Source organism: Agelaius tricolor, unplaced genomic scaffold (genome assembly GCF_023055355.1).
Source record: "Agelaius tricolor isolate 1412-34295 unplaced genomic scaffold, bAgeTri1.0.p SCAF_6, whole genome shotgun sequence".
Taxonomy (NCBI): Eukaryota; Metazoa; Chordata; class Aves; order Passeriformes; family Icteridae; genus Agelaius; species Agelaius tricolor.
The window spans coordinates 55,574,221-55,601,017 of NW_027269266.1; the positions used below are offsets into that span (position 1 = coordinate 55,574,221).

At 39.0% G+C, this 26,797-nt stretch overlaps 1 protein-coding gene across 3 annotated transcripts in view; it reads right to left on the bottom strand.

Moving 5' to 3' along the window:
- ICE1 (interactor of little elongation complex ELL subunit 1) overlaps positions 1-22,480 on the bottom strand; it is a 39,973-nt gene extending 17,493 nt beyond the window's left edge. Inside the window, exons 1-12 of one of the 3 annotated variants that reach the window (XM_071429881.1) lie at positions 22,020-22,480; positions 21,213-21,271; positions 19,603-19,638; positions 19,139-19,156; positions 18,272-18,383; positions 15,826-15,902; positions 10,623-10,660; positions 8,674-8,756; positions 8,379-8,418; positions 8,234-8,290; positions 6,514-6,603; positions 27-379 (exon numbers count right to left, since the gene is read on the bottom strand). In XM_071429881.1, coding sequence (XP_071285982.1) covers positions 27-379; positions 6,514-6,603; positions 8,234-8,290; positions 8,379-8,418; positions 8,674-8,756; positions 10,623-10,660; positions 15,826-15,902; positions 18,272-18,383; positions 19,139-19,156; positions 19,603-19,638; positions 21,213-21,271; positions 22,020-22,205 — 1,149 coding nt within the window. In that variant the 5' untranslated portion in view covers positions 22,206-22,480. Of the gene's footprint in view, positions 1-26; positions 380-6,513; positions 6,604-8,233; positions 8,291-8,378; positions 8,419-8,673; positions 8,757-10,622; positions 10,661-10,757; positions 11,597-15,825; positions 15,903-18,271; positions 18,384-19,138; positions 19,157-19,602; positions 19,639-21,212; positions 21,272-22,019 lie in introns of those variants that run through there. The other 2 variants (XM_071429882.1, XM_071429883.1) reach the window with 2 other exon arrangements.
- Positions 22,481-26,797: the final 4,317 nt, after the last annotated feature.

Here is a 26,797-nt window from a genome sequence, read left to right on the forward strand (position 1 = left end):
CAAGTCAGACGCATCCTGAAACTCACCTGTGTAGTAAGTGGTGAAAGCTGTACTGGAGAAAGTAGAGCAGGAAGAGGTCTGGCCCAATTCAATATATCCATCACATTTCCACCTGGGTCTCTCTGCTCCTGACTGGAGAAGCCTGAAGTGCTGTGCTCCCTGCCTGTCTGTATTATCACATCTACATTTTTATCCTCATCACTGTGAAGTTGTTCTTCAGTAGTCCTGTTCACAGCACAATCATCTCCAAAAGGCTCAGTACTTGTTTGAATTATCATCGCTGTTACAGAATTTTGCTTTACAGCACTTTCCCCTGAAGAACACCAAGGTAGTGTTTTGCCATCACTCTTCCTGATCTTTTGGTGGATTTGTATGGTGTCTAAGACAGAAAAATATCATTAAGAATTTTTGCCCTCCCATTTTTGTTTACAGAGATAATATATAATAGTAATAAAAATGTAATACCATATTTTCAAGTGACATTTCTGTAGAAGATCTTGGTCACTTTCAGAAATGCTTTCCTTATTTTTTAATGAAAAAAGCGTGTGCAAAGAGCTTTTCTCCAAACTCCCTGACTTGGATCATTAAAACATTCCCAATTTTTCTCATCAGGAAGGGTCATTCATGGTAGGACTGAAGGTCCATATGCTTTGTCTCAGTCTTTGCCCAGTAACTCACAGTCATAAAAAGCAGAACAACTGTGCACAGACATTCCCCACCCAGGCTGTAATTCTCAGCTTAAAGCAACCTGCAGGTTTGAACCAGCAGCTGTGCTTCCAAGCAAGTTACAATTATACCCTGCCATAAATACAACAAGGAAGCTCTTAGCTGCATTTCTAGTTTATGATTTAATATGCATATGCTTTTGAATTGTTTGTTCTTTAAATTTAAATATTGAATCTAATCACACAAGATTTTGCTTTAATGGTATTATTTAGTCAGTTCTGAAGCCTTAATTAAAAAAGGCACCACAACGTATCCTATGCACAAAGTTGTTGGAACAACTAAGATAACGATACTGAGCAGTTGACAACCCTTCCAAGATGTCAACTATACAGTTTTACATTTATTCTAACAAGAAGAAAGCATGTCCAAATGCTCTGTGTGATTCTTTGCAATACTTTTGTTTTGTTACTTTTCAAATTGCAGTTTTTACTATTACACAGTAACTCATTTATTATGCAGACAAAACACATTCATCTAGGAAAGTCTAAAGACAAATAATTTAAATTTATTATAATTATGCTAAATATTTCAAAAAGGGAAAAGATGGCCCAGTTTCCTGAAATTTAAATTCTATGATTTTATGAAATAAAAGTTTTACCTCCAACAAGACAGTAAAAATCAACAATTCCCAAACCCCAGTGTGTCATATGGAGCTAAAATCTACTCTGTAGTATTTGCAATTCTTATATGACATTGTATGTGCGATCTTGTTTATAGTATTCACAAACACTACTAGACACCAAATCAGCGGTATTAAAGCAAGAGATCAAGCCTATTCTGCATACACATGAGTACACCATCTGCAGTGACCCACTTAAATTTTGTGACTAAATTTTGCCTTAAAAAAGCTAGTTTAGATTTAAGAGAAACCGCTGTTAAACAATTTAACTGCACAGGCAGGGTAAGGGGTTTTTTTATGACAGTTTCACTCATCATAAGCTGCAAAACTCTGAAAGTTTACTCAGAACCTTTGTTTAGAAACTTTGTCCAACCCCTGAACACACACTCTCACACCCCTGCTTGGCACTGCCGGATTTCCATGATCTTCAAGAAAGAAGACTGTACATGTCTGGAACTCCTCCTGGAGGAGGTATTGGGGTGTTTACTGGAAAGATGAGGGTTATAAAAACCCCAAATTTTGATGCTTATGCAGGCCTCCACCTCTGACAGACTCCTACTGCATATCACAACCACAGACCACAATCACCCACACATCATTGTAGCCACAGGTGGTGGTTATCTTTGTCTTTTCTCCTCTTTTTTCTTTACAGTTTTCCTCCTTAGGGTGATCACACACTTCAGAATAGCTATATACTCCTTTCCAATCCATTACAGTGTTTTCCATGTATAGCTTCAAAGCAGTTCTAATAAAATTTGTTGTTATACCAATTATTTAGTGGTTTTCTACTTTAATCCACCCCAAGGGATCCTTCAGCAACAAATCTGATTGCCCTGCCTCAAAGGCAAGTCACACCATCCCACAGTAGAAATAACAGCACATGCATAAAATGGTTTTGAGTATAGGATGTACTAATTTAACTGGCACAACTTGCATTCTGTTAGGGGGAAAAAAAAATAAAATTGTGTGCTTCATTACTGCTATCTGTGTTAATCCACTACTAGAACTTGCACAGATATTTCCAAAGCAACATCAATGGTAGTATCATACTCAAAAACATTAATTAAACTTGATAGGTCAAAATAGCCTCCTCAGCAATCAAAAACATTTAAGCACATTCTGATACATCAGCACCACTAAAGGAGTAAATCAGAAAAATTGATCAATAACCCTATTTCAAAGATCCATCTCAAGTCACTTCATGTAACAACTCCATGAAAAGATCTCAATTACTGCACTGGACACCAGGAGGAGGGAGAAATTGATCAACCTGAAGGACCCTAGCACATCATTTTCACCAAAGATAAGAAAGCTCTGCCATTCCCTTTACGTTTTATAAGTATTACAACAATACATTGTTTTATAAAACCATTTACAAGCCACAGTCACATAGAGCTTCCAGGATGTTCTAAATTTTCTCAGGAGAAACCTACATTCTTTTTACAATTTGAGTTCCAATCCAAGGCAAAAGGAGCTCTTTGACAAATAGAAACAAAGAAAATAAGGAAAATTCAGAAGTTGGTTGTCTCTTAGATTTTTTTCATGTTGTTTTGTGCCAACCATTTCAAAGCTCAGAATTTACCCTGCACTGAAGCAGGCAGCAACACAGTTACAGATTTTGCCCCTATACAGACTCCATTTAGAAAATTAGGAAGTTTACTTTTCACAGTGAACTACACAATAGTACTGACTTATTAGGAACTTTACATCCTATCTATACTCTCAAAATCAGTCATGCACTTACATCAAGTCCAAGAATATTGATACGTACAATTAATTTAAATGTTTCCCCTGAACAATGGATCAAAGACATAATTTCTGAATAACTAAGAAATTCTCCAAACTTCTCTACTCATCCTTTTCCAACCCAGTCACTGATAACTGCATTTCTTTGGCAATGAGATACCTTTCTTATAGTTACCCACTTAACTGTAGGAAGGGTTTTCATAGCAATTTTTAAAGATTCAACATAAGTTTCTTCATTCGAATTGTCAACTCTTTGGCACCTTGGTCTGAACCTCAGGTCCAGGAAAAGCCTTATTAATATTGAGCCCATCTCATTGGAAGGATCCTCACAAAGATCATATTTCACAGACAAATTTTACTCTATCCAGGGAATCACACTCTTGTTTGTTATGTGACTCAATGAAATGATAAAGTTTTCTCCTGAAATCTATAACCTGGAATCTAGTTCATGTAGCTTTGAACCCTTACACTGCTGCCTTCTCTCACTTCTGAGACATTAAGATTACTCTGATTTGAAAATACCATCAAAATCTATCATGTACTACTTGAAATATCTTCTTCATGCAAAGTGGAGAAAGAAGCAGAGATTACATAAGTGATCCAATGCTAAAATTAATTGCCTTGGTACTAAACAAACTGAATTTTACAACTCAAAACTTTACTCTTGATTGGGTACATTGCAAGGCAATTCTCTGTTGCAAGTTGTCCTCTACTCACTCCAAGCAACAAAGCAACTTTTTGAAACAAGTCTTGTGGTTTTTTCGTCTCAAGAAGGACCAGATTAAGATGTGGTATTTTATAAAAATAAATAATCTAGCCATAGAATCTCATCTGATTTACAGCAAAACCTCATCAGCACAGTGATTACAGATGCCTGGAAGAAGCAACTGCACACTTCTCAAGAACAGTAGTGTTTCTCTGAGAAAAAAATTCCTCCACTGAAATTTTTAATGCCCTGAAAATGAGGCAGAATGTTTCAACCTGTATCCAATTATGTGAATTTCAGGATGCTTCATACACTAAATATTCTTTGAAGCTACAGGCAATATTCTGTTTTCTGAGACAGCAAATCTGATATTAAAGCAGACAACTCAAGTGCACTCCTTTCCATCTCTGCATTTAAGATCTACATGCAGCTTCTCCCCTATCCTGTATCCCCAAACAAAAAGATGAGCAGATAAGATGGGTATAGCTCCGTAGTAAGCCAAATTTAGCTCAGAACCCAGTTACAGAACACCTTTTGAAGAAGCTTGGCTCCTCCCAGACAGGGTCTTTACTTTTCTTCAATTCATCTTACCATTGCATATGAACAGAGCATGTTAGAGAACCCAACTTAGCAAAATATTCAGCACCCAGCTGCAAGATTCTTCAAATGCTTCATTAAATGTTTATTCACAATGTAGGTGATTTTATGTCCCAACTATATGAGATAAAGTTTTCCAAAGACTAAAATACTATCAATGTTAATAATAACCTTAGATTATGGCCCAAGGTTACTGGACTGATGGTCAGATGCAGGTATTGTCAACTTTATTACTGGTAGATTTGTAACAGTACTACCAAATGCTTTTAAATTAAGTTTGGCAAACCTCCATTATCTTATGAGGCTTTCACAACAGCACATTTGGAAAGCCTCATGAGTCTTCCAATTTTCATATATGAACATATTCTTCAAGAAAACCATTCAAAGTAGTATCAACCTTAGCAGAACAGGTAAGACGCTGATCCATAATGCAAAGCTTTGGGTATTGCGCAGCACATTTGAATATACTAAGAAATCTGTTAGAAGAAATACACTTCTGAAAGGCTAGATCCAGGCAGCAGATGAACTGACATTCTCTGGAAAAGATACTACCATCAAGCTGATCCGCTCTCTAGGTTGAAACTATTATAATATGGGCAAACTCATTAAGATCCTTTTTTTCCTAGAAGATTGCACCTGTAAACATAAGCACTTTGTTATTATGAATTCAAGGTAAAGGCCAGTTTCATAAGAGGATGAATAACCATATAGCTGTTCTAGGCTTGATGAGGGAAAAAAACAAACCAGTAACAGGACAAAAGACTTATTTCTATGAAATCTAGCCATTCCAACAAAAGCATGGTCTAAGCTTAGAATTTTCTCCATACTGAAATGGGAAGAAAGAAGGACTGGTTAGAAGAGACAGAGATAATTGCTTCCTTCTATGAAAGTACTGTCGTTTCCTTGAGAAGATATGAATAGGAAAGATGGAACACAGTTTCTGAAATCTAAAGTTCCTCTTTTGGTGGATGGCAAAGGGATTACTGTGGAACCTGATACCCCTAAAATCATATATATTTTAAACTCTTCAGTTTCTTGTGCTTGTTCTTGTCACTTGATTGATCCTTGATCAAGACATTAAATTCAGAATTGCAGGGCACAAGTGCCTAGCTCAGTTTTAGAGCTGAAGCCATATGTTTGCTGCATTAAACTCATGGAAGTAAGGGTGACTACCAGGTTTATGAGCTGGTCCTTATATTTCGGCACCTCTTAAGCGGATTCCATTGGAATACATCTGAAGGCAGATTCATTGGGATCTACACTAGTAGCACATTTTCAGACTTAACAGGGTCTTTGAAAAGTTTATCTTCAAAGCTCTTAATGCTGCTGGGTACCTATCCCAGGCAGTATCTCTACACCTTTAGTTACAGAAAACTCAAAGTCGTAGAGACACTGAAAAAACTAATAAAGCTTAATAAAAACATTCCAGAGATGCAACACAGAAATTAATGCAGTTTCAAGGCATCTATTACTCTTGAGTGCAGAAAGAAAATATCTGCTATGTAAAGTTAAAGCAGTTAAAGTTTGCTGTGAATATGCATGTGGATAACTACTCAGATTATTTTTTATCATTATCTGAATATCACATTACAAAGAAGAAAATGGAGGTAACAGCTTCTTAAACCTTATAATTCATCTATGTTACCACGTATTTGTTTCAGACTAAAAGAGCCCATATGCACCTTCATTCACATTATATACTACAGATTTGATAACAATATAATAATAATGTTTTAACCATGAGATGAGTTTTGACTACTTACAAACAGTAAAAGAATTTGATTTCTTGATTGCAACAGGAAATTACAACAGCTTTTTAAGAGAAGACAGTTCAAGTGTACTTACCCATTCAAATTAATATTTGTATTATTTTCAGATAATTCAGATTCTAATCACACATGTAATTGACCAGACAAAGACCAAGGAAAGTATTTAAGTCTTTCAAAAGAGTGTTACGCAGTTACTACCCAACTGGAACCTATTCTCTGTAACAGTTAGTCTTCTTTTGTTGGATCATTCCTTATCCCAAATAGAAGCTGAAAGAAAATACCAACATTGCCTTTTGGTCAGAAAAGGAGAGAGTATCAAGAAAATTTCAAGACTTTGCATGCCATTGTACCTAACACAGGATCATTTTTCTCATTCTCTCTTTTTCCTTTTGCACTGTCAATGCACATCCGGAGTTGTTCTAATAAGAACATCGCTCTTCCTGTTAAAATAAATAAATAAAAAATCTATTATTTTAAATGAATTGATAGAATTGAACTAAGAATTTGTGTTTATTTTACTCAGAACACAGACATGCCTACAACTAAATACAAAATACCTACAAAAATTAAAACAAGGCACAAGCTTCAGTGAAAGAGAAATGCTAGATGCCATTTAGGGAATAGATCCTTTAGCCTGCTATGGGGATATGGCCAGTACAGTAACAGCTGGAGAATGCTTTACCTTTTCCTTTTCATAGGGAGTACTGCAAAAAGTTATAACAGCCCCCAAAGTAAAAGGTAAAACAGATTCAAATGTAGCATTAGCGAAATTAAACAGCTCTGTAAAACAAATCAAATTACATGAACCTGGGAGAAAATCTTCTACGAAGATGCGTATCACGCTTCTGCTCACTCAGTAATAATTAATCTTAGTTTTATCATGTAATAGCACCATGTATCTGAACTAATTATCAGGCCACAACACTAGGAGACTGTCTACAGTTCTAACAGCACTATTGCTAGGTGATGTCAAACAACCTAGTTTCAGAGACAGAAGAGAAGTGGAGAGGGAAGAAAAACTCAAAACTGCAGTAAGATACAGAAGCACCTTATATACTTATGCCAAAAGTATCATAAATCCAACAATCAGGAACTGAGACTGTTTTTGTGCAAATTCTGTAAGTCAAAGGCCATAGCAAACTGCTATTATTTTATGAAGAGACATATTAAAAAACAGTCAGCATATACAAGGCAAACCTACCAAATTTTGCTAAACAGCTAATAACAACACTACCATTTACTCATTATTAAGAAATCCTTGCTGCTATTTGAAGCTCAAATTAATGTTCAGATATTAATTTTCCTATTTTGCCATTAATTAAAAATCAAAGGATGAAATTTGGTACCAATTCAGTACAATCCAAAAGTAAAAAATATGCCAAGACACACACAAACTGACAAGGTGTGGCTTTTTAAAAAACATTTAATTTCTGCAACAAACCTATTTTGCAAAGCAAGAAATAGAACAGTGAAGTTCTTTTGCCTCAAAACAGCCTTCAGCATATCTAAACAGTTCAAAAGCAAAAAATACAAAAAATAAATTTGCCTAAAGTTTGGCCTCAGTACTTTAGAGGAAGTTTTCAAGGAGTTTGCTCCATTAGAGTTAGATTCAGGAAATTTGTAGCATGTATTTTAGATCACTAAAACAAAGTCAATAAGATAAAATACAACTATACCTCCTGTATTTCCACTTGATTTTCCAAGTCTCACATAGAAATTTTACCGTATTACTCTCCTATTTGGTGCTTTATGATTTCAGTAAGCTTCAGAGGGATTGTTAGTGTTTTTTTTCAGTGTTTGCATTTTGTTTTATAATTGCACATCAGCTGACTTCACATATGCACAGGGTAGACTAGTCATTTTTATGAATCAAGAGTTTTCCTTGCTGAAAAACTGAAAATAGTAATCTATTGGATTGGTCCTTCATCAGTGTAACCTACTTGTATCAACCACATCTGCTCTTATAGCACTTTAGCAGTATCCCATTTCCAAAATTGCAGCTCCAGAAGAGCTGCGATAAATTCGTAACAATTGGTTCCACACAGAGAATGGACTTGCAAAAAGTCTTACCTTTGTCTATATACGTTGCAAGATCTTCACTTGAACTCTGAGTTTCTGCATGTTTAACTATTAAAAAGAGGAGAGGTGGAAAGAAAATATTCAAATGGAACAATACCACATACAAATTCAAAGGCATTCAAACATAAGCACTTACATTTTCTGCACTTCTCTTTAATTACACCATCAAGTTTTCCCTGTTAAAATGAAGAAGTACAGAATTTTTATGCCATACATATTTCTTAGAACATCAGTTCCTAAAGAGCATGAAATCTATATCAACATTTCTGAAGTTGGAAAATTTCTCTCTTACAGTGAATTGCTAATGTTTAATACTCAATATTCCCCCAAAACTGTAATTTTACTATTTCAGCACCTATTACACTAATAGCTTCTTTCTTTCCCCCAAAAATACTAAAAGAAGTTTCACACAAAGACAAGGAAAGCCTTACTTGTACTTTTTTCAGCTCCTTTTCAAGCCTTTTCTTTTCAGTTTTTAGTTGTCTGAAGTCCTGTGTATGTTTTGTTGCAGCCTCTTCAAAAAAGAGAACCAAAATTCAATTTAAAAACTACACTGTAAAGAGGCCACTAATTTAAGTGGTGCTGGTATCGTAGTTCCCTAGTTTGCAAATAAAGTCACCAGAAAAAAACAGATAGTGTGAAATACAGATCTACTGAAGTTATATTTTGGTTCATTCGGACAATATCTCATGCATAAAAGTATGTTGCCTTCTACTGTATAATTACTGTTTTGAACCACAGCAATACATTTATTAGTTTTCTTAATTATATGCAAGAATGAAGAGTGGGTCATATTGTAATGATATTGTACTGTAGAACAATAAATATACATCAAGTATATTGTTGAAAAAAGGAGATAAAATTGAGTTGCAAGGGTTTTTTACAGTTTTACTCTCTTATTTAAATAAGAGCTCTGGTTCAAAGATGAACACACCACAGCCAGCTGCATTAGAAAGATACATAAAGCACTCAAAACTAATAGAGAAGAGGACCTTATCTCTTAATGTCTAACAGACACCAGGCAAGAGTGCAGATGGGTGGAAATAGAGGGTATAGGGTAGGTGAGAACTGAACGCAAGGTTCCTAGGAAAATTCTTAGGTGACAGAGTCAGCAGAGAGAACTCCTGAGAGTTCAGTTTGATTACTTATATATGGATAGGAAAGAAAAGAAATGGAATCTTCCTGCTGATCAAATCAGAAGAGAGCCTATTAAAATAAAAGGTTTTAAAAAGGAACCTTGAGTGGTAAGCTAACAAAAAAACCAATAATGGCAAAATTTCATACTGCCAAAAGATACAATGTTTGAGATATTTAATGAACATAGAAAAAACCAAAAGAGATAAAATAGTCACTGAAATTGGACCTAACACATACTGTCTCTCAGTATTTTGTTCTAGTTCTGCCAGAATTTGAGATTTTGGAGGCAAGTGTGTAAAAAGCCTGGCTGTCCTGCAATGGAACTCCAAAATTCTCACCAAAATAAACACCTTGTACCTGCACTTTACAGTAAGATTCAGGGGGTTTCTAACACTAAGATATGTCACTCAGTTCACTGTATTTTGAACTATGGTAAGCACAGCTAAAATATGCATGATATGAATGCAAATATCTGCCTTGCCAATTGATGACACAGCAAGTGAAGTCTCAAAAAGTCTTACATACATCCATCCTCACAAACAAGAAAAACACAGGGCCATGAAGCCAATGCTTTTTCTCCACGTAAAAAAAAGCAAACAAACTAACTAACTAACCAACTAAAATACAAGTGCCAGACCATTTAAAAGTCAGAAAACACACATATATTTGTGTGTTTTGGAACACCAAATACTTTAATATGAACATAAACATGAACAATCCTGCCAGGATTATTAGAACACTGGAGCACATGGCCTGTGAAAACAGTCTTATTGAACTAGACTTAATCAGCCAGAGGGGAAAACATAACAAATCATAGAAAGAATACAAGAACAGCTTTCCTGTACAAAGAGGTATCAAGAAGATGGAATGAGACTGTTAATGAGATTGTTCAATCAAGAAGATGGAACGAGACTGCTGTATGGCAGACATTAGGTGTAAACTGAAACATGGGAGTTTCCAACATGTTAATGAACCAAGTTGCCTACAGATGCTGGTAACACTCCATCCTTTGAAGTTTTCATGACTAGAAGTTCCCTTCCAACTTCATCTGAGTCATGCCTAAGACACTCAGCAGAAAATATTCTGGAGGAGGGCTGATATAAATCAGAGACTAAGCACCCCACATAGTACTGGCCTGCCTTGTTCCTTGGGCATCAAATTTAAAGTCACAATTCCTCTGGACAGAAAAGGAAAAAAGAGATTATCTTACTGTACTGTTGTCCTACTCAATGTAGAAAGTTACCTTCAAGTTTTTTCACTTTAGTTTCCAGTTTCTTTCTCCTGTTAAAAAAACCACATTAACAGAACATTTTTTAAAATAGAACTATGTTGCATGAAAAGTCAGAAAAAAAAATCTAGCCATTCAAAGAAAACACACCTCCTATACCCAGGACCTTGTGAGATCAATGAGTCCCTGAAGTTGAAAAATCAAATTGGTGCCATGTTGCTGGCATTCTCACACAAACAGCTGTATCTGTTACTGAGGCAAAGTTTGCTTTTAAGAGAGTCAATCCACTAAATATACCTTTAGCAACAACCCAGTATTAGAAATACAACCGCAGAAAACTGACTTCGGTTTTTGCATTTCTAAGATGTAATGCAGACAGGTTAGCTTTACTCCTTAAAAACAATCAACAATCATTGCTTACAATGAATAATATCTAAGCAATGATATAATCAGGAATAACCCTCAGGATGACTTATGTCCCAAACCTTTTTGTTCAGAACATCCAGATACTTTAGACTAAAGTCAAACCAAAGGAAAAAACATGAAGCATCCCAAACAATTTTTACTTCAACATTTCCAATCCTACCTTATATGTAAAACACACAGAACTGGAAAATAAATAAATAGAAAATAGAAAAATACACATTTCTATTATTTTCTTCTACTAAATTCTAATATTCCAGAAATTGTTTTTGAACTGTTGTGGTAAGTAGACAATTCTACCAATGATCACTGATCACTTTCATGAAGCAGAACACAGTTAATTTATTCCCCATATTAAAACCTGTGTAATAGATTGAGACTTACCATCTAAGCCTTTCTGGATGTTCAGGCTTTAATTACCACTTCAGACAATAACCAAAATATATTCAAAAATCCACTCATAAATGGTATGATTGACCACCTTTTGCATGTTCAGTAGTCAAAGTATTTATAGTATAAAGTAATAGACCAAGGATTCTGTGCCTTCTCAGCCTGAAGAGGTTCATACTTACTTTCCTATATGATGGCTTTGACAGTCAAGCCATAGGTGAGAATTTCAGCAAAATTCCTCATAAAATACCTTTATAGAAAGAAATAAGGGGAGGCAGGGGAGGGGGGAGTTGTCCTTTAGAAAACAGGACGTAATAAACTTCTGTTTCTCTGTAGATTATCTTCAAGTGAATGCACAGAAGTACTACATATGCAATGCATGGACACTGGAAGCAAGATAAGTTGACATAGGAAGACCACAGAGATGCTGTTTACCATTGCTGGGAGAAGACTCATGCAGCCAAAGCTCAATTAGAATTCAAGCTGACCAGTACTCTGAAGGACACAAAAGGGGCTTTTCAAAATATCTTAACAGCAAATGGAAGATCAGAAATAACATCAGTCCATTGCTTGATGAGGTTAGTCACATCACAAATAGGGATGCAAAGCAGAGATATTTAATGCCTTCTTCACATCTGTCACCAATGACAGACCCTGGGACTCCCAGAAACCTGTGCTGGAAGACCATGAGTGGCTTGTTTAGCTCAGGAAAGAGAAGGCTGAGGGGTGACCTCATCACAGTTTACAACTTCCTCAGCAGGGGACAGTGGAGAGGAAGGTGCTTATCTCCTCTCTCTGGTGACCAGTGATAGGACAGAAGGAAATGCAGTCAAGCTGCACTAGGAAAGTTTAGATGGGACATTAGGAAAATGTTCTTCAGGCTCCCCAGGGAAGCAATCATTGACATCAAGCCTGACAGAGTTCCAGAAGCACCTGAATGATAGTCTTAGTCTTACAGCTTAGTTTTAAGTAGTCCTGCGAGGAGAAGGGAGTTGGACTCAATGATCCTCACAACTTGAGATTAAAAAAAACTAGGATACAAATAACAAGAATCTGAACAAAGAGAAACAAAGTGCCAACATTATCATTGCAATAATATTTATAAATTAAGTAATTACATTTACATATACAGAACTATACTAATTTCATCAACACACAACTACATGAAGAAAATAGGTAGATGTTAAATCTAGCAATTTACAAAAAGCAGTTTGCAGATGATGCATTTGGGCAGAACTCCTTTTATGTTACCCAACTCAAGTTCCTATCTGATCCTTAAGATACATGCACAACTGCAGCTGACAGAATGCTATGCTAACAGAAGTTGTACTCCATGGGAACTGCCATCCCTGTAGAATATTCAGATCTCAACTAGACAGTCCTGAGCAAGCTAACTTTAACACTGGCTCTAAATAGCAGACTGGACCAAAGGACATGAGTGATAATTTCTCACCTAAGTTTTTAATAGTACCTGTAAATTAACAGTAATTTTATGCACTATTCACTATTACTCTGATTCCAAAAAAATTCAGCTTTCAAATTACTGAACTCATATGACCTACTGCTTCAAATGGCCTCAGTATCAGAGGTATACAAAACAGCTATGGCATCACAGAATTGAGGCTGAGGTGGCAAGAATCCACTGGAAGTTATGGTGTTCAACCCACACTGCTCAAGCAGGGCCACCTACAGCTCACTGGCCAGGACCATTTCCAAATGGCTACTGAATATTTCTAAGGATGGTAAGGCCACAAACTCCCAGGGCAATCTATGGAAGTACTCAGTCATTCTCACAGCAAAAAGTGTTTCCTGATGTTCACAGGAAACACGACCTTCTTTGTCTTAGTCTGTTCCCATTGCCTCTTGTCCTATCACTGAGGTCCAAGGAAGTGAGCCTGGTTCTTTTTTCTTTACACACTCCCTTCAGGTATTTATAGACATTGGTAATACCACCCCTGAGTCTTTTCTTCTCTAGACTTAACAGTCTCAGTTCTCTCAGCCTTCTGTCATGGGAGAAATGCTACTATTCCTTAATCATCTTCATGGTCCTTCACTGAACTCACTCCCATATATCCATGTCTCCCTTGTATTGAGAAGTCCAGAACTAACACAGTATTTTAGGGGTGGCATCAGAAGTGCTGAGCAGAAGAGAATAGCATCTCCCTCAGCCTGCTGGCAAAACTCACTGAAAACCAAGATACTGGTACCTCTTTGCCACCAGTGTGTATCGCTGGCTCACATAATGAAATCATCCCAAGCTGCTGTCCACCAGCACATACTGGTGATTGTTCCTCATCAGGTGCTGGGCTTCACACTTCTCCTTGCTGAGAAGTTACCTCATTTCTTCAGCCTGTCAAGCTTGTCCTGGATAGCAGCATGCCCCTGTGGCCCATCAGCCACACGTGTGCCATTGGCAAGTTTGCTGACAGTAGGCTCTGCCCCATCATGCAGATCACTAACAAGATGTTAAACTGGAGTAGACTCACTGTGCAGCCCTCTCTGTCTCCCCCTAGGGTAGTATTATCTACTGGTCTCCAACCAGACTTTGCACAGTGTTCATCATCACACTCAAGGCCCAGCCATTCAGCCAGTTTTTGATCCACTGTCTGCCCATCCAGCCCCTACAGCACCAGCCTAATGGGCTATGATGAGGCTATTATGGGAAATGGTGTCAGAGATCTTAGTCCCTGTCAGACACTAGCCACTGCTCTCCCCTGATCTAGAAAACATGTCAATTTATAAGGTCAGTGAAGCACAACTTCCCCTTGGTGAAGACATGCTGTCTACTCTAGAGCTTCTTGTCCTTCATGTGCCTGAAAATGAGTTCAAGGATGACCTGCTACATCACCTTCCCAGGGATCAAAGTGAGGCTGACTAGTCAGTAGTTCCCTGGCTCCTCCTTCTTGAAGATATGAGTGACAGACAGGGACAAACATTATATCTATACTGACACAATAAATTGCTAGCACATCAGAGTGGTCAGTTCCCTCTTAAGATGCAGTTAGCAATGGGGTAGCTGCTCTCTGCTGCTCTTAGATAAGACAATGTACTGAATATTTCATAAAGCTCACAGTACATTGAGTACGTCTATATGTGAAGTAAGTGCAGAATGGCTGAAGAAATGACAACAATCCTAGTCTCCTCATACAGTCTTTTGGGTAATGGCTTGCTGCTCTGCTTGTGAACACTGTATGTTTCACAAGTCATGTAAAGAGACTAGTGTACTTCTTTGGAGAAATGCTTCAGTCACTTGATCATCTCTGTGGACCTTCATTAGACTCTCTCCAGTATACCCATAAACCTGTACAAAAAAGCCCAGAACTGGGCACAGTACTTCAAGGCATGGCCTCACCAGTAATGAGCAGGAGAGAACCAATCACTTCCCTCGACCGGCTGGTAGCACCAAAATAGCTTAGAAACACCAAAGTTAAAAATGATAACCAGCTTATATGGAAGCAAGGAGTCAGCAGCAGGAGTCCCATTGGGATGTGTGCTAGAACACATCAGAAATAAAAGTTGACTACAAAATCAAAAGGGTCTTAGAATTCCAAGTCATTAGAGTGCAATTTGCTTGTGTAAATGCAAAGTGATGCACATGAAGAAAAATAACCACAACTACCAACACCTCGCTATATATTAGCTGGTTCTCTTTTGAGAGCATGAGAACCTTCCCACACAATACTGAGAAGTCACAGTTCCCTGATATAGGTGATTTAAAGGTTAAAAATATTAGAGGATTAAAAAGCAATTAGACAAGCCCATTAGAGTATGTATCAAGAGCTGTAAGAGTTAACACACACATATGCTCCAGGCAAGGAAACCTTTGACTGACTGCTTACTGGAAAAACAAACTTTGGGAATTAACAAGGCACAGTTTCAGAATACTCTGTATTATGGCAGCAAAAATTACTTTTGCACTTTTGGTGCCAAATCCCTCCTGCTCATTTCCAAACATGGCAGACAGTTCATTATGAATTGCTGAGCTGTTACATTAAAATAATTATTTTAAGGACTGATTTTAGTACAGACCACTTTGGCAATATTATTCTTATACTGCCTCAGAGACTTAACAGCAAAACTGAAATGGATGGCAATAACAAAAAGCTGAAACTAAGAACCATTTAGAACTGGAGAAACTACAGCTTTTTTTCAATTTCATCCTGTTCTTAAAGACTTTCAATAAACAACCACATAAAGCCACTTCATGTCAAGACAATAAATAAAGTAACACTGCACTCAAAAGAGTTTGCTACAATACTTAGGATCATTCTTCCATCAACTCCTTGTTCTAAGAACCCATAAGTACAAAAATTTTAGTGAGATGGAAAGCATAACTAGATAAGGTACATTATCAAGTTTGGAAGAGGTAAGAGAGGCAAAGAAAGGTTGAGAAAAAACAACTCACACAGCATCACTGTTTAATATTTCTTCTTTAATTTTAACATATTCCAGTTGGGTCTCCTGATAAATCTTGAGAGAATTCTGAAGAAGGAAAGCACAGTTAAAATATGTCCATTCTGAGGGCAAAAAAAAATGGCAGACACCTTACCTCTTCTAATGAAAACAGTGCCTGGCCAAAAAAGTATAAGTATATTCAATAAGAAAAGAAGCAAGTTGGAAAGTCAGGTTATCTTCTTTCTTTAAAGGCAAAAGTTATAACAAACAAACACATTAATCTCTTTATGTCTATCTTTTGAGTACATGCCTTCAACACCTAGCTGGATAGGAACTTGAAGCTGAAATCAAGATCTTAACTATTATACACTATACATTTTTCTGAAAAAGTGCCATCAGGACATCAGCTACGAATGCTTGTTGAGGGAAGAGCAGTTATAAAATCATTCTAACACAGAACACTAACTACATACAGCAACAAGACAAATGTTAGTATCTTCATTATAAAAAAGCTACAAGAAAGAAAGTGGTGTATTTTCTTCAGGAATTATAATAATGTCTAGAAAATACATACATGTAGGTAATTTGAACAATCTAAACCTTCTTCCCTGTAGACTAAACCTCAGCTAAGCGATGGGAGAGAAATTAGGAATAAACTTCAGAAGCTAATGATGTAAAACATATGTTCAAAAAGGTAACAGAAGCACAACACTATTCTGCACAGACTCTCTTTCTTGGCACCCTTCCTTCCTTCCTTCCTTCCTTCCTTCCTTCCTTCCTTCCTTCCTTCCTTCCTTCCTTCCTTCCTTCCTTCCGCCACTTCCTTCCGCCACTTCCTTCCGCCACTTCCTTCCTTCCTTCCTTCCGCCACTTCCTTCCTTCCGCCACTTCCTTCCTCCCTCCCTTCCTCCCTTCCTCCCTTCCTTCCGCCACTTCCGCCACTTCCGCCACTTCCGCCACTTCCGCCACTTCCTTCCTTCCGCCACTTCCTTCCTTCCTTCCTTCCGCCACTTCCTTCCTTCCGCCACTTCCTTCCTTCCTTCCGCCACTTCCTTCCGCCACTTCCTTCCGCCACTTCCTTCCTTCCTTCCGCCACTTCCTTCCGCCACTTCCTTCCTTCCGCCACTTCCTTCCGCCACTTCCTTCCTTCCGCCACTTCCTTCCTTCCTTCCTTCCTTCCTTCCTTCCTTCCTTCCTTCCTTCCTTCCTTCCGCCACTTCCTTCCTTCCGCCACTTCCTTCCTTCCGCCACTTCCTTCCTTCCGCCACTTCCTTCCGCCACTTCCTTCCTTCCGCCACTTCCTTCCGCCACTTCCTTCCTTCCTTCCGCCACTTCCTTCCGCCACTTCCTTCCTTCCGCCACTTCCTTCCTTCCTTCCTTCTGCCACTTCCTTCCTTCCGCCACTTCCTTCCTTCCGCCACTTCCTTCCTTCCTTCCTTCCTTCCTTCCTTCCTTCCTTCCTTCCTTCCTTCCTTCCTTCCTTCCTTCCTTCCTTCCTTCCTTCCGCCACTTCCTTCCTTCCTTCCGCCACTTCCTTCCTTCCGCCACTTCCTTCCTTCCGCCACTTCCTTCCGCCACTTCCTTCCTTCCTTCCTTCCGCCACTTCCTTCCTTCCTTCCTTCCTTCCTTCCTTCCTTCCTTCCTTCCTTCCTTCCTTCCTTCCTTCCTTCCTTCCTTCCTTCCTTCCTTCCTTCCTTCCGCCACTTCCTTCCGCCACTTCCTTCCGCCACTTCCTTCCGCCACTTCCTTCCTTCCTTCCGCCACTTCCTTCCTTCCGCCACTTCCTTCCTTCCGCCACTTCCTTCCTTCCGCCACTTCCTTCCTTCCGCCACTTCCTTCCGCCACTTCCTTCCTTCCGCCACTTCCTTCCTCCCTCCCTTCCTCCCTTCCTTCCTTCCTTCCTTCCTTCCTTCCTTCCTTCCTTCCTTCCTTCCTTCCTTCCTTCCTTCCTTCCTTCCGCCACTTCCTTCCTTCCTTCCGCCACTTCCTTCCTTCCGCCACTTCCTTCCTTCCGCCACTTCCTTCCTTCCTTCCTTCCTTCCTTCCTTCCGCCACTTCCTTCCTTCCTTCCTTCCGCCACTTCCTTCCTTCCTTCCTTCCGCCACTTCCTTCCTTCCTTCCTTCCGCCACTTCCTTCCTTCCTTCCTTCCGCCACTTCCTTCCTTCCTTCCTTCCGCCACTTCCTTCCTTCCTTCCTTCCTTCCTTCCTTCCTTCCTTCGTGAGGAAATAACCAAATAATCTGATCAAAAATTTTAAGAACTACAACAACCTAAACTTATTGCCTCACTGAAACCTGAAGTAATTTAATTAATTTTACCTAACTTCACCAGAACTACCTGTCCCAGTGAGCTGGAAGTAAGAACAGAGCTCATTAAAAGTCAGCTTCATTAAGATGAGCATTAGGAATATGCATTTCTTTCAACAGAAAAAGCTCAAGTTATTTAAACAAGCACACCTTTTTTTCTTCCAACTCTGCCTTCAAGGAACCCAACTCTTCCTGACACTTTTCCAGAGGCAGAATTTTCTGTAACATCTTCTCCACTTGGCAACGAAGAGCAGAGATCTCTCTGAAATTAGATGTGCTATTAAAAAAGTTGCCAAAACCACAGATGCTTTGAAACTCACCATTCTGATTCTTCAATCAAACATCGGAGTATTTTGCTTTTATCCTATGGAAAAAATGCTGTAAGAGATACCTAAAAACTTTAATAGTTTCAGTGTTCTTATTTTTCCACCTATTTAAAGAAAATCCAAGATCTGACTTAAAAGCACTACACTGAACCCAAAGCTAGAAGCAAGCAGATGGCATGTGCCACAGAAGTATGCTGCCTACATTAAAGTGCCAGTAATAAGTGTCTCTGCATACACAGTGCTGTAAAGTAAGAGCAGAGTCCAAATGCAGTGTTTTTCAACAGGCAGGTTGGACTCCATAAAAATTATATGCTGCCTCTTCCTCTATAACCACAGAGTAAGCAAGGGCACACAGACCCAACTCTTAAGTCAAAACGCTTCACACAAATATGGACGCTCGAAATAGCCATACATTTAACTGCCACCAAAAGATGAGCTTCACATCTCCACTTGGACTCTCACTAGCCCAGGGCCAGGAAAGAATCCCACACATGTATTGTAGAGGAAGGACAGATTTTTCTCCTCATCATACCTTTGCTAACTATGGCCTAGGAAGCATGGTAAAAGTACCACACTAGAAGTGCAGCTTAGACCTATGGCTGTTGCTATGACACCGTCAGACTCCTAAAACTAACCACAACACAGAGAATATAGTAATACATCTTTAGTAGACAATATAAATCCAACTTACCGTTCAGCAAATTGAAGCTGTAATCTCTTGTTAAGGTAGAAATTAAAAACAGTTTATCAAATGTCCTTAAGTATATTTCAATCCAACTGCAACTTGCAAAGAAACATCCAGTAAAGACTTCCTCCCAGAAAAAAAACTCCCCAAGACTTGCAGAACTAAGTGTTTATACATGCATTTCAATACATTTGAAGTGAATAAGAAGAGTTTCTTCTGTTACATGAAAAAGATTGAGTAATTCTCAGCAACTCAGATTTCAAATAGACTACCTTAAATCATATAGCAGAAATAGGCGTATCTTAAATGGATAGTTTTAATTCCAAAGGCCTGTTTTCTTTACAAAATCCACCCAGTTTGTTCTTTATTAGAGACATCATCTCATAACCTAAACAGAAAGCCTCAAGCCCTTTTATAAATGTTTTAGGTATACTAATCCTGTAAGAACACAAAGAGAAAACTAAAGGATATCAGTGCATTTCTGTTGATACTCTGTCAGCAAACGACTGTAAGAAAAGAAAAAACCCAGACATTACTCATTTTCTCATCTGATTTTGACAATCATATGTTAGGGTATCTTTCCTTTTGCTTTATAGATAAATAGAGAAAGTGTAAGATTGGTTTAAATTTTCTGATAGTAGTCAATACAACCCTTTGATTTCATTAAGCCATTCAAACCTCAAATCAAACTGCTTTAAGTAGGAAAAAAAACCAACTGGCAATTACATGAAGTTGTAGTCATTAACTAATTGCAGCTTTAAAAAAAAGTATTGCTTAGATAAAGGAAATAATATACATATATATATATATATAAAATATATATAAATATATATATAAAACACGTTTCCATACTTGAAACGATGTTTTCCTAAAAAAGAACACATATCTCAGAGAAAGTTTGAAAGACCCTAAAAGGCTTTAATCTTTATATTATTTTCCTAGCAGCCATAAAGGGTAACATTTAGCCTGATGCAAGAAGGCCATGGGACAGCACCAAGGAAAGCTACTCCTTTCTTTTCTCAAATATTATGTTTTTTAAGAACTGAGAAAAGAAAGGACAAGAAAGAGTAATACCATGGGAGTTACCCTAATACAGAGAGGGCTGCATTACTTTCTATTGCAATAGTTAAGAGCAATCCAGTAAAGCAAAAAAGAAAGGCTGAGCTGCAAGTAGCTAAAGACGAGGCAATTTCCTCAAGAAATATATGCACTGGCAGAAAGAAGAGGGACACAAAATTAAGAGGTCAGAAAAGAAATTACAACAGAGTAAAGGAGCTTTGAAAAAAGGATCCTAGTTAAGAGACCCAGTGTGTGCTAGCTGAAATACTCTGGAAATAGAATGCAGGACTGTCATTTAGATTCACTAAAGCCAGATTGACATGCATCTAGAAAAGGATACATAAGAAACAAACCACTAAAATTAGGAGCCATTGCATGGACATTAGGGCCATAGTATGGAGGTAAACATAACATATCTTGATATATTATTCCATACAATATGTTGGATGGGTTTTGAGAAGAATTGGAAGCAAGCACAGAAAAGAAAGCAAACTGTAAGAAGGATTTTATAATCATATCATTCTGAACAATGTTCAGCTTCACTTTTCACATTCTGATATTTAATCCCAACAGAATTTCAGAATTTAATAATTAGACTAAATTCTGCTGAAAAAGTTCATATCTGTACTAAACTTTTAGTTCCCACATTCTTCACCACAGAAAAATTAAATAAGCAAGCACAATTAAATGAACAAAATGAATATCAATAAATATCATCTGCTTCTGCCTTAAATAAATAAATAAATCTCTTCAAAGAGTTGCTTCTGCCTGTACTTCTAATAATATTACAGGTACACAAAATAGCTCTGTTTACTGTCATTATACACAGATGTTTTACAGAATAAATTAGTCTTACAGTCTAGATTTAGGACATGTTCATGAAGAACTCTCATTTTGAGAAGCATTTAGTGTAGTGCACAAGCGAATATTCACATTCCAAAAATCATATCTCCTGCATTGCTGTAAGTACTTAAGAATAAAACCCAAACAAACAAACAAAACCGCATGCAATTGTACTTACTCTCCATCAATTATTTTTTGCTTCAATGCAATTAATGCAGCTACATATTCATTCATATTCTGTAAGGAAGAGTCTCAAGTCAGTAAAGAACTTACACCCCAAAAATCAGTACTGTAAATAACCCCTAATCCAATGGCTAATTTTATAGAAAATACAATAAACTGTCTTTAATCACGCAGAGAATGCAGGCTCCACAAGTAAGTATGCATCTTTAAGTGAGGCTTTGCTACAAAAGCTCTTCAAACTTTGCCTCTGCAGTAGATTATATACTAAATCCCTATAACTTTTTCCGTCAAAATTCAATTGACCTTTGGCAGAATATCAGCAATAAACATTAGCTCACTTGAGTCTACAGATTTTCCAGTTTCTCATCCATACTCATTCTAAGTGTGTCCTATGAAGTCTCAACAGGACCTTCTCTTCATTGAAAGGAAAAATAAAAATTACCCAAAGCGTAATACCATAAAAATACACACTCTCTTAAGAGCCCTCAAGGAAGTAAATTCTAAATCCTTATACTGCATCGAAGCAAAGCCAAGAGGACACAACTAGAAATTCCCTGATAGATCCCACTAAGCACGTCGCAGAGATACGAGCTACTTTTCCACACTTCGCCTAGCTAAAACTCGACATTGCTGCTACTTTGAGAGCCCGTTTACCACGCACGCTATCCGCGTTTCCGACGGCACAGGGAGTGGTGACTGTGGTACCCGACACTTCTCGCCAGCGGCCCGGCGCTGATCCACTACCTCGTCTGTGAGCAAAAACCCCACTCCAAGCGCCACAGGGACGGCGGTCGATGCCTACCTGCTGGAGAACACCGCAGTTCGCGCAGGCCCTGCCGGCGGCCGCAGTTCCGGCCGGCGGCGGTGGCGTCTCTCCAGGCATCATCGTGCCCACGCCTCCGTGCGGCCCCGAGAGCGGTGCGTGTGCGCCGCTCCATGGCGTCACACACCGCGCCACCGCTTTAGCAAGGACCCAGCTCGCCTTCATCTCCTCAAGAATGCTGTCCACTGCTGCCTGACTATTAGCAGCAGCAAAGAGTGGTCTCTGCAGAGACTGAGCGTTGAAAGCAACTGGTGGAGAGCGACTTAGTCCAATGAAAGGCACGGCTTCAGCCACGCCCTTCTACCACTACTAATATTTTGCCTTCTTCTAGGTGCGGGCACTTTTGGTAAGGGAACTACTGTGGGCCTGACGCAGGTGCGGAATAGGGCAGCTTCTTTCACCTGGCACGAGAGGAGGGACGGAGCCGCCGCTGGAGCGTCGCGTGGGGGGGAAAGGTGGGGCTGCGCGCGCAGGGGCGGCTGTTCCGTGACAGTGCGGCCGAGCTCTGTAATAAATTACACGAGGCCAGGCCGGGCAAACCTGAGCTCCCCTGCAGCCGGAATCACCGAACATTGGTCTCGGTGATCCGCGACGAGCCTGAGGTGATACCGAAATCGGCCGGAAAATAAACTAATAGAATTTGAAAGCCGGCATTCTTTATTACAGCTTTGGGAGGGTAGCTCCTCTAATCGGATGTGTGTAATGAAACTACTACAGGGCATTAATTCTATCATGATCATACATATTCATTACAACTTGCTTCTTAGCTAATAGGTAAACATCACTGGCGTAGAACTAATTTGCATGCGTCCGCCTCCTGTTGGAATTCCTTTTATAGTGCTAGACGGTCATCTAAAGGGGTCTATGATGCTCGTACTCACTGAGTGTCCCAACATTACAGATGACCTTCCTTTGAACATTTTTTTTTTGGGCCCGCGTTGTTGCTTCTTGTTACGTAACTTTGCCAAAAAATCTCACTATATTCCTCATTATTTATCCACTGGTTCCAGCCACGTTTATCATCTTGTGCATACTTTTACATTCTTTTGGGTTTGGGTTGGGTTTTTTTTGCTAGTTTTCAAACTCTATCTAGGAACTGAAGGAGAACTGAAAATTTATATTCTCTGTGTTATCTCTCAGGAGCTAATCACCCTTGTTACAGGGTGATTCTCTCTGCTCCCATGCTGCCAAGCTAGAGCTGCCTCCTAGACAAGGGCATGCTAAGCTGATGCCATTCCCTGACACACACCCTCTCCTAGTTTTTCGAACGGGAGCGTACCAGTTCAGCTCACTCACACAGCATCTCGTGGGAACATAATACTCATGGGAAGAGATCAAGCTTTTTATTTCGTCCAAGCATTTGTAAACACTTTTAATCCTTAACATTGCTTGTCATGACTGCCTGTATTTCCCACTTACACTACATCTTTCTATAGCGAGTAAGCTTGGGAAAGACTTTATAGAATTACAGAATGGTTTGGCTTAAAAGGGACCTTAAAGATTATGTAGTTCCAAGGCCCCTGCCATGGACAGGGACACATGCTGCTAGACCAGATTGCTTATGTGTTTCAGGCCATGCTTTCAATCACTTAGAGGCACAGAAGTTTAAGTAGTAACTGCTTACTGTTGTGAAAAATGCTAATCACTTGTTTTAAAATTTTAAATGTTTAATAGCAATAAAATGGTTATAAAAATAGTAATAAAAATTAGAGTAATAAGAATTTGGGCAATCAGAGTTGGGACAATAAAGTACAATAAAAACAAAGACATATGGACAGTCCAGGTGCCTCCTGGGCAATTAAGCCCCGAAAGCACACACGCTAACAAAGGATTAACCCTTAAAAGCAATAGCCTGTTGCATATTCATATATCTTATACATGATGCATAAATTATTTTCAAACAAAGGGTGTCCTCTGGTTATTGTCAACTTCTCCCCCTTAATCCTGTTGGCTCCTCAAAGTCGGGAAGGAGGTGGAAGAAAGTTGGTCTTTTCCAATAAGGAGGCAATAATTTTTCTCTTGGAGATTTAGGTGTCTTGTTGCTGTTATCTCTGTGCAAAGAATTTTTTGATTATCTCATCCCTTTCTTGAGCTAGTTAAAAAAGTATGTTACATCACATAGTTTCTATTTTAACATTATGTTGTAACCTAAAACTATATTTACCACACTACTTAAAAAAATACAGTACTACTAATTAATACAACGTAACACATACAGTATTCCTTTTAATATCTGTGAAGAGCCAATGATTTATGTACTTTTCACACTGTATTGTGCCACCCTGTGTTACTGTTTAAGGTACATAGAAATCACTCAGTATTTAGCAGACAGGACAGATGGTTGCACAAAGTGCAAATTAGTTTGTAGGAAGGACATTTCTGTTCTTGTGAGCCAGCGAAGGCTTCCTGAAGATAAGAAAGCCTCCTATCTCTCTTAAGGAAGATACCAAGGCTATCACCATGACAACATGAAGAAAGAGAGAAAATAAAGATATGGACTTTGGTTGGCTCACAGAGTGACATGGCTCCTTTTCACCTATTGAGAGTTTTGTTTCCTTTTTATAACCAATGGGTAGTGTATGTGTTTGTTAAGTAAATGTAAATATCTTGTAAAACTATAAAAGCAACACGTTGCTTTAATAAATAGATCTATACAGCCTTCTTTGCGCCACGTGGTGCTCGATAACGACATTAGTTTGTGATTTTTTTCTATTCAGCTGATGGTGGTGGACTTTATTCACTGCATGTTGCTGCTTACACTTCTAGTCTACCTGAAACTTTCTCTGGCTTACAATTTATCCAGTTGCTTTTTCACTATTGTCTTCCTTGTAGTTTATACATATTCCTTAGGGGAATCAATATTCATTTCTAGTTCTGAAGACCATGTTAAATCTTCCTTCTGATGAACAGTAATGCATACAGTTGCACAGTTATTTGGACCTTGATGAAGACATTGAAACTTGTAACTCCTGTATAAGTGCTCTGATGAAACATTGTGTCAGGCTTTCTCTTTCTACTTTGAGAGCCTTACAACAGTATAATAAAATACCGTTTAGAATTACAATAGAGTTTGTGTGTCAGTGTCACTGAAATGAATTTACCCTCTGGGCTGAGTAAGTTTCCCATGTGAAGTGCCCTTCCGAGGGAATGGAGCTGAGTACTACTTGTTTTAGATTTGAGAATTTGGGCCTGTAGTCAGGTCAGGTAACAAGGCACTATATTAAGTGAGTTTCTTAAGGACAGGGTTCTGCAGAAAGAAGCAATGCTATATCGGAAAGAAATTAGTAGGTAAGATGTTTTCAGAAGAATTCAATGTTTCTTGTAACTATTCATGCTTGAAGTGAAAATGTTACCAAAATTTTGGTTTAACATTAAAGATGTCCGAATTTTCTAGTTGTTTAGACTTCATGGAATCATTTAAGTCAGAAAAGACCTCCAAGATGATCAAGTCAAGTTTTTACCAATCTCCACCTTGTCAACTAGGCCATGGCATTAAGTACCACATCCAATATTTTCTTGAACACCTCCAGGGATTGGCAATACTACTGCCTCCTTGTGCAGCCTATTCCAATCCTTAACAACCCTTTCCATGAAGAAATTCTTCTTATGTCCAATCTAATCGTTCCCTGGCACAGCTCAAGGCTATGTCCTCCTGTCCTGTTGCCAGTTGTCTGGGAGAAAAAAGGCTGACTCCACCTTGCTACAACCTCCTTTCAGGCAGTTGTAGAGCACAATAAAGGTCCCCCTAAGCCTTTTCTTCACACTAAACCCAGCTCCCTCAGCTGCTTCTCTATAGATTCATGCTCTAAACTCTTCACCATCTTTGTTGCTCTCCTCTGACACATTCCAGCACCTCAATGTCTTTCTTGAATTGAGGTGCTCTGAACTGGCCACAGTACACAAGGTACAGCCTCAACAGTTCCAAGTACAGGATGGCAATCACTGCCCTAGTCCTGCTGATCATACTATTGCTAATACAGGTCAGGACACCATTGGCCTTCTTGGCCATCTGGTCACATTGAAAAATGCACTTACAGCCAGCTGTTGACTTACACCCCCATCCTTTTCTCCTAGGCAGTTTTCCAGCCACTCTTCCCCCAGCCTGTAGAGTTCCATGGGGTTGCTGTGACCCAAATGCTGGACCTGGTACTTTGCCTTCTTGAACCTCATACAGTTGGCATTGGCCCATCAATCCAGCCTGTCCAAATCCCTCTGCAGAGACTTTCCACTGTCTAGCAGATCATACACTCCTGCCCAACAACTTAATGTTGTCCATGAGTGGACAATTGGGAGTGCACTGTATTCCCTCATCCAGATCATCAATAAAGATATTAAACAGGGCTGAGCCCAGTACTGAGCCTCAGGGAACCCCTCTAGTGACCACCCACCAACTGGATGTAGCACCACTCACCACATCTTTCTTGGCTCAGCCGTCCAGCCAGTTCTTAACCCAGCAAAGACTGCACCTGTCCCAGTCGTGGGCTGCCAGCTTCTCCAGGAGAATTTGTTGGGAGACAGTATCAAAGGCTTTGCTGAAGTCCAGGTAGACACATCCACAACCTTTTCCCCCATCCACTAGGTGGGCTGTCTGGTCATAAAAGATTAATTTGGTCAAGCAAGACCTGCCTTTCCTAAACCCATGCTGGCTGGGCCTGAGCCCTTGGTTGCCCTGTGTCGGCAATGGAGAGAGATGGGGAACATTGATTCAGTGATCAGAATCCGATTTATTTGTGAGATACAAATGCTTAGACACTATT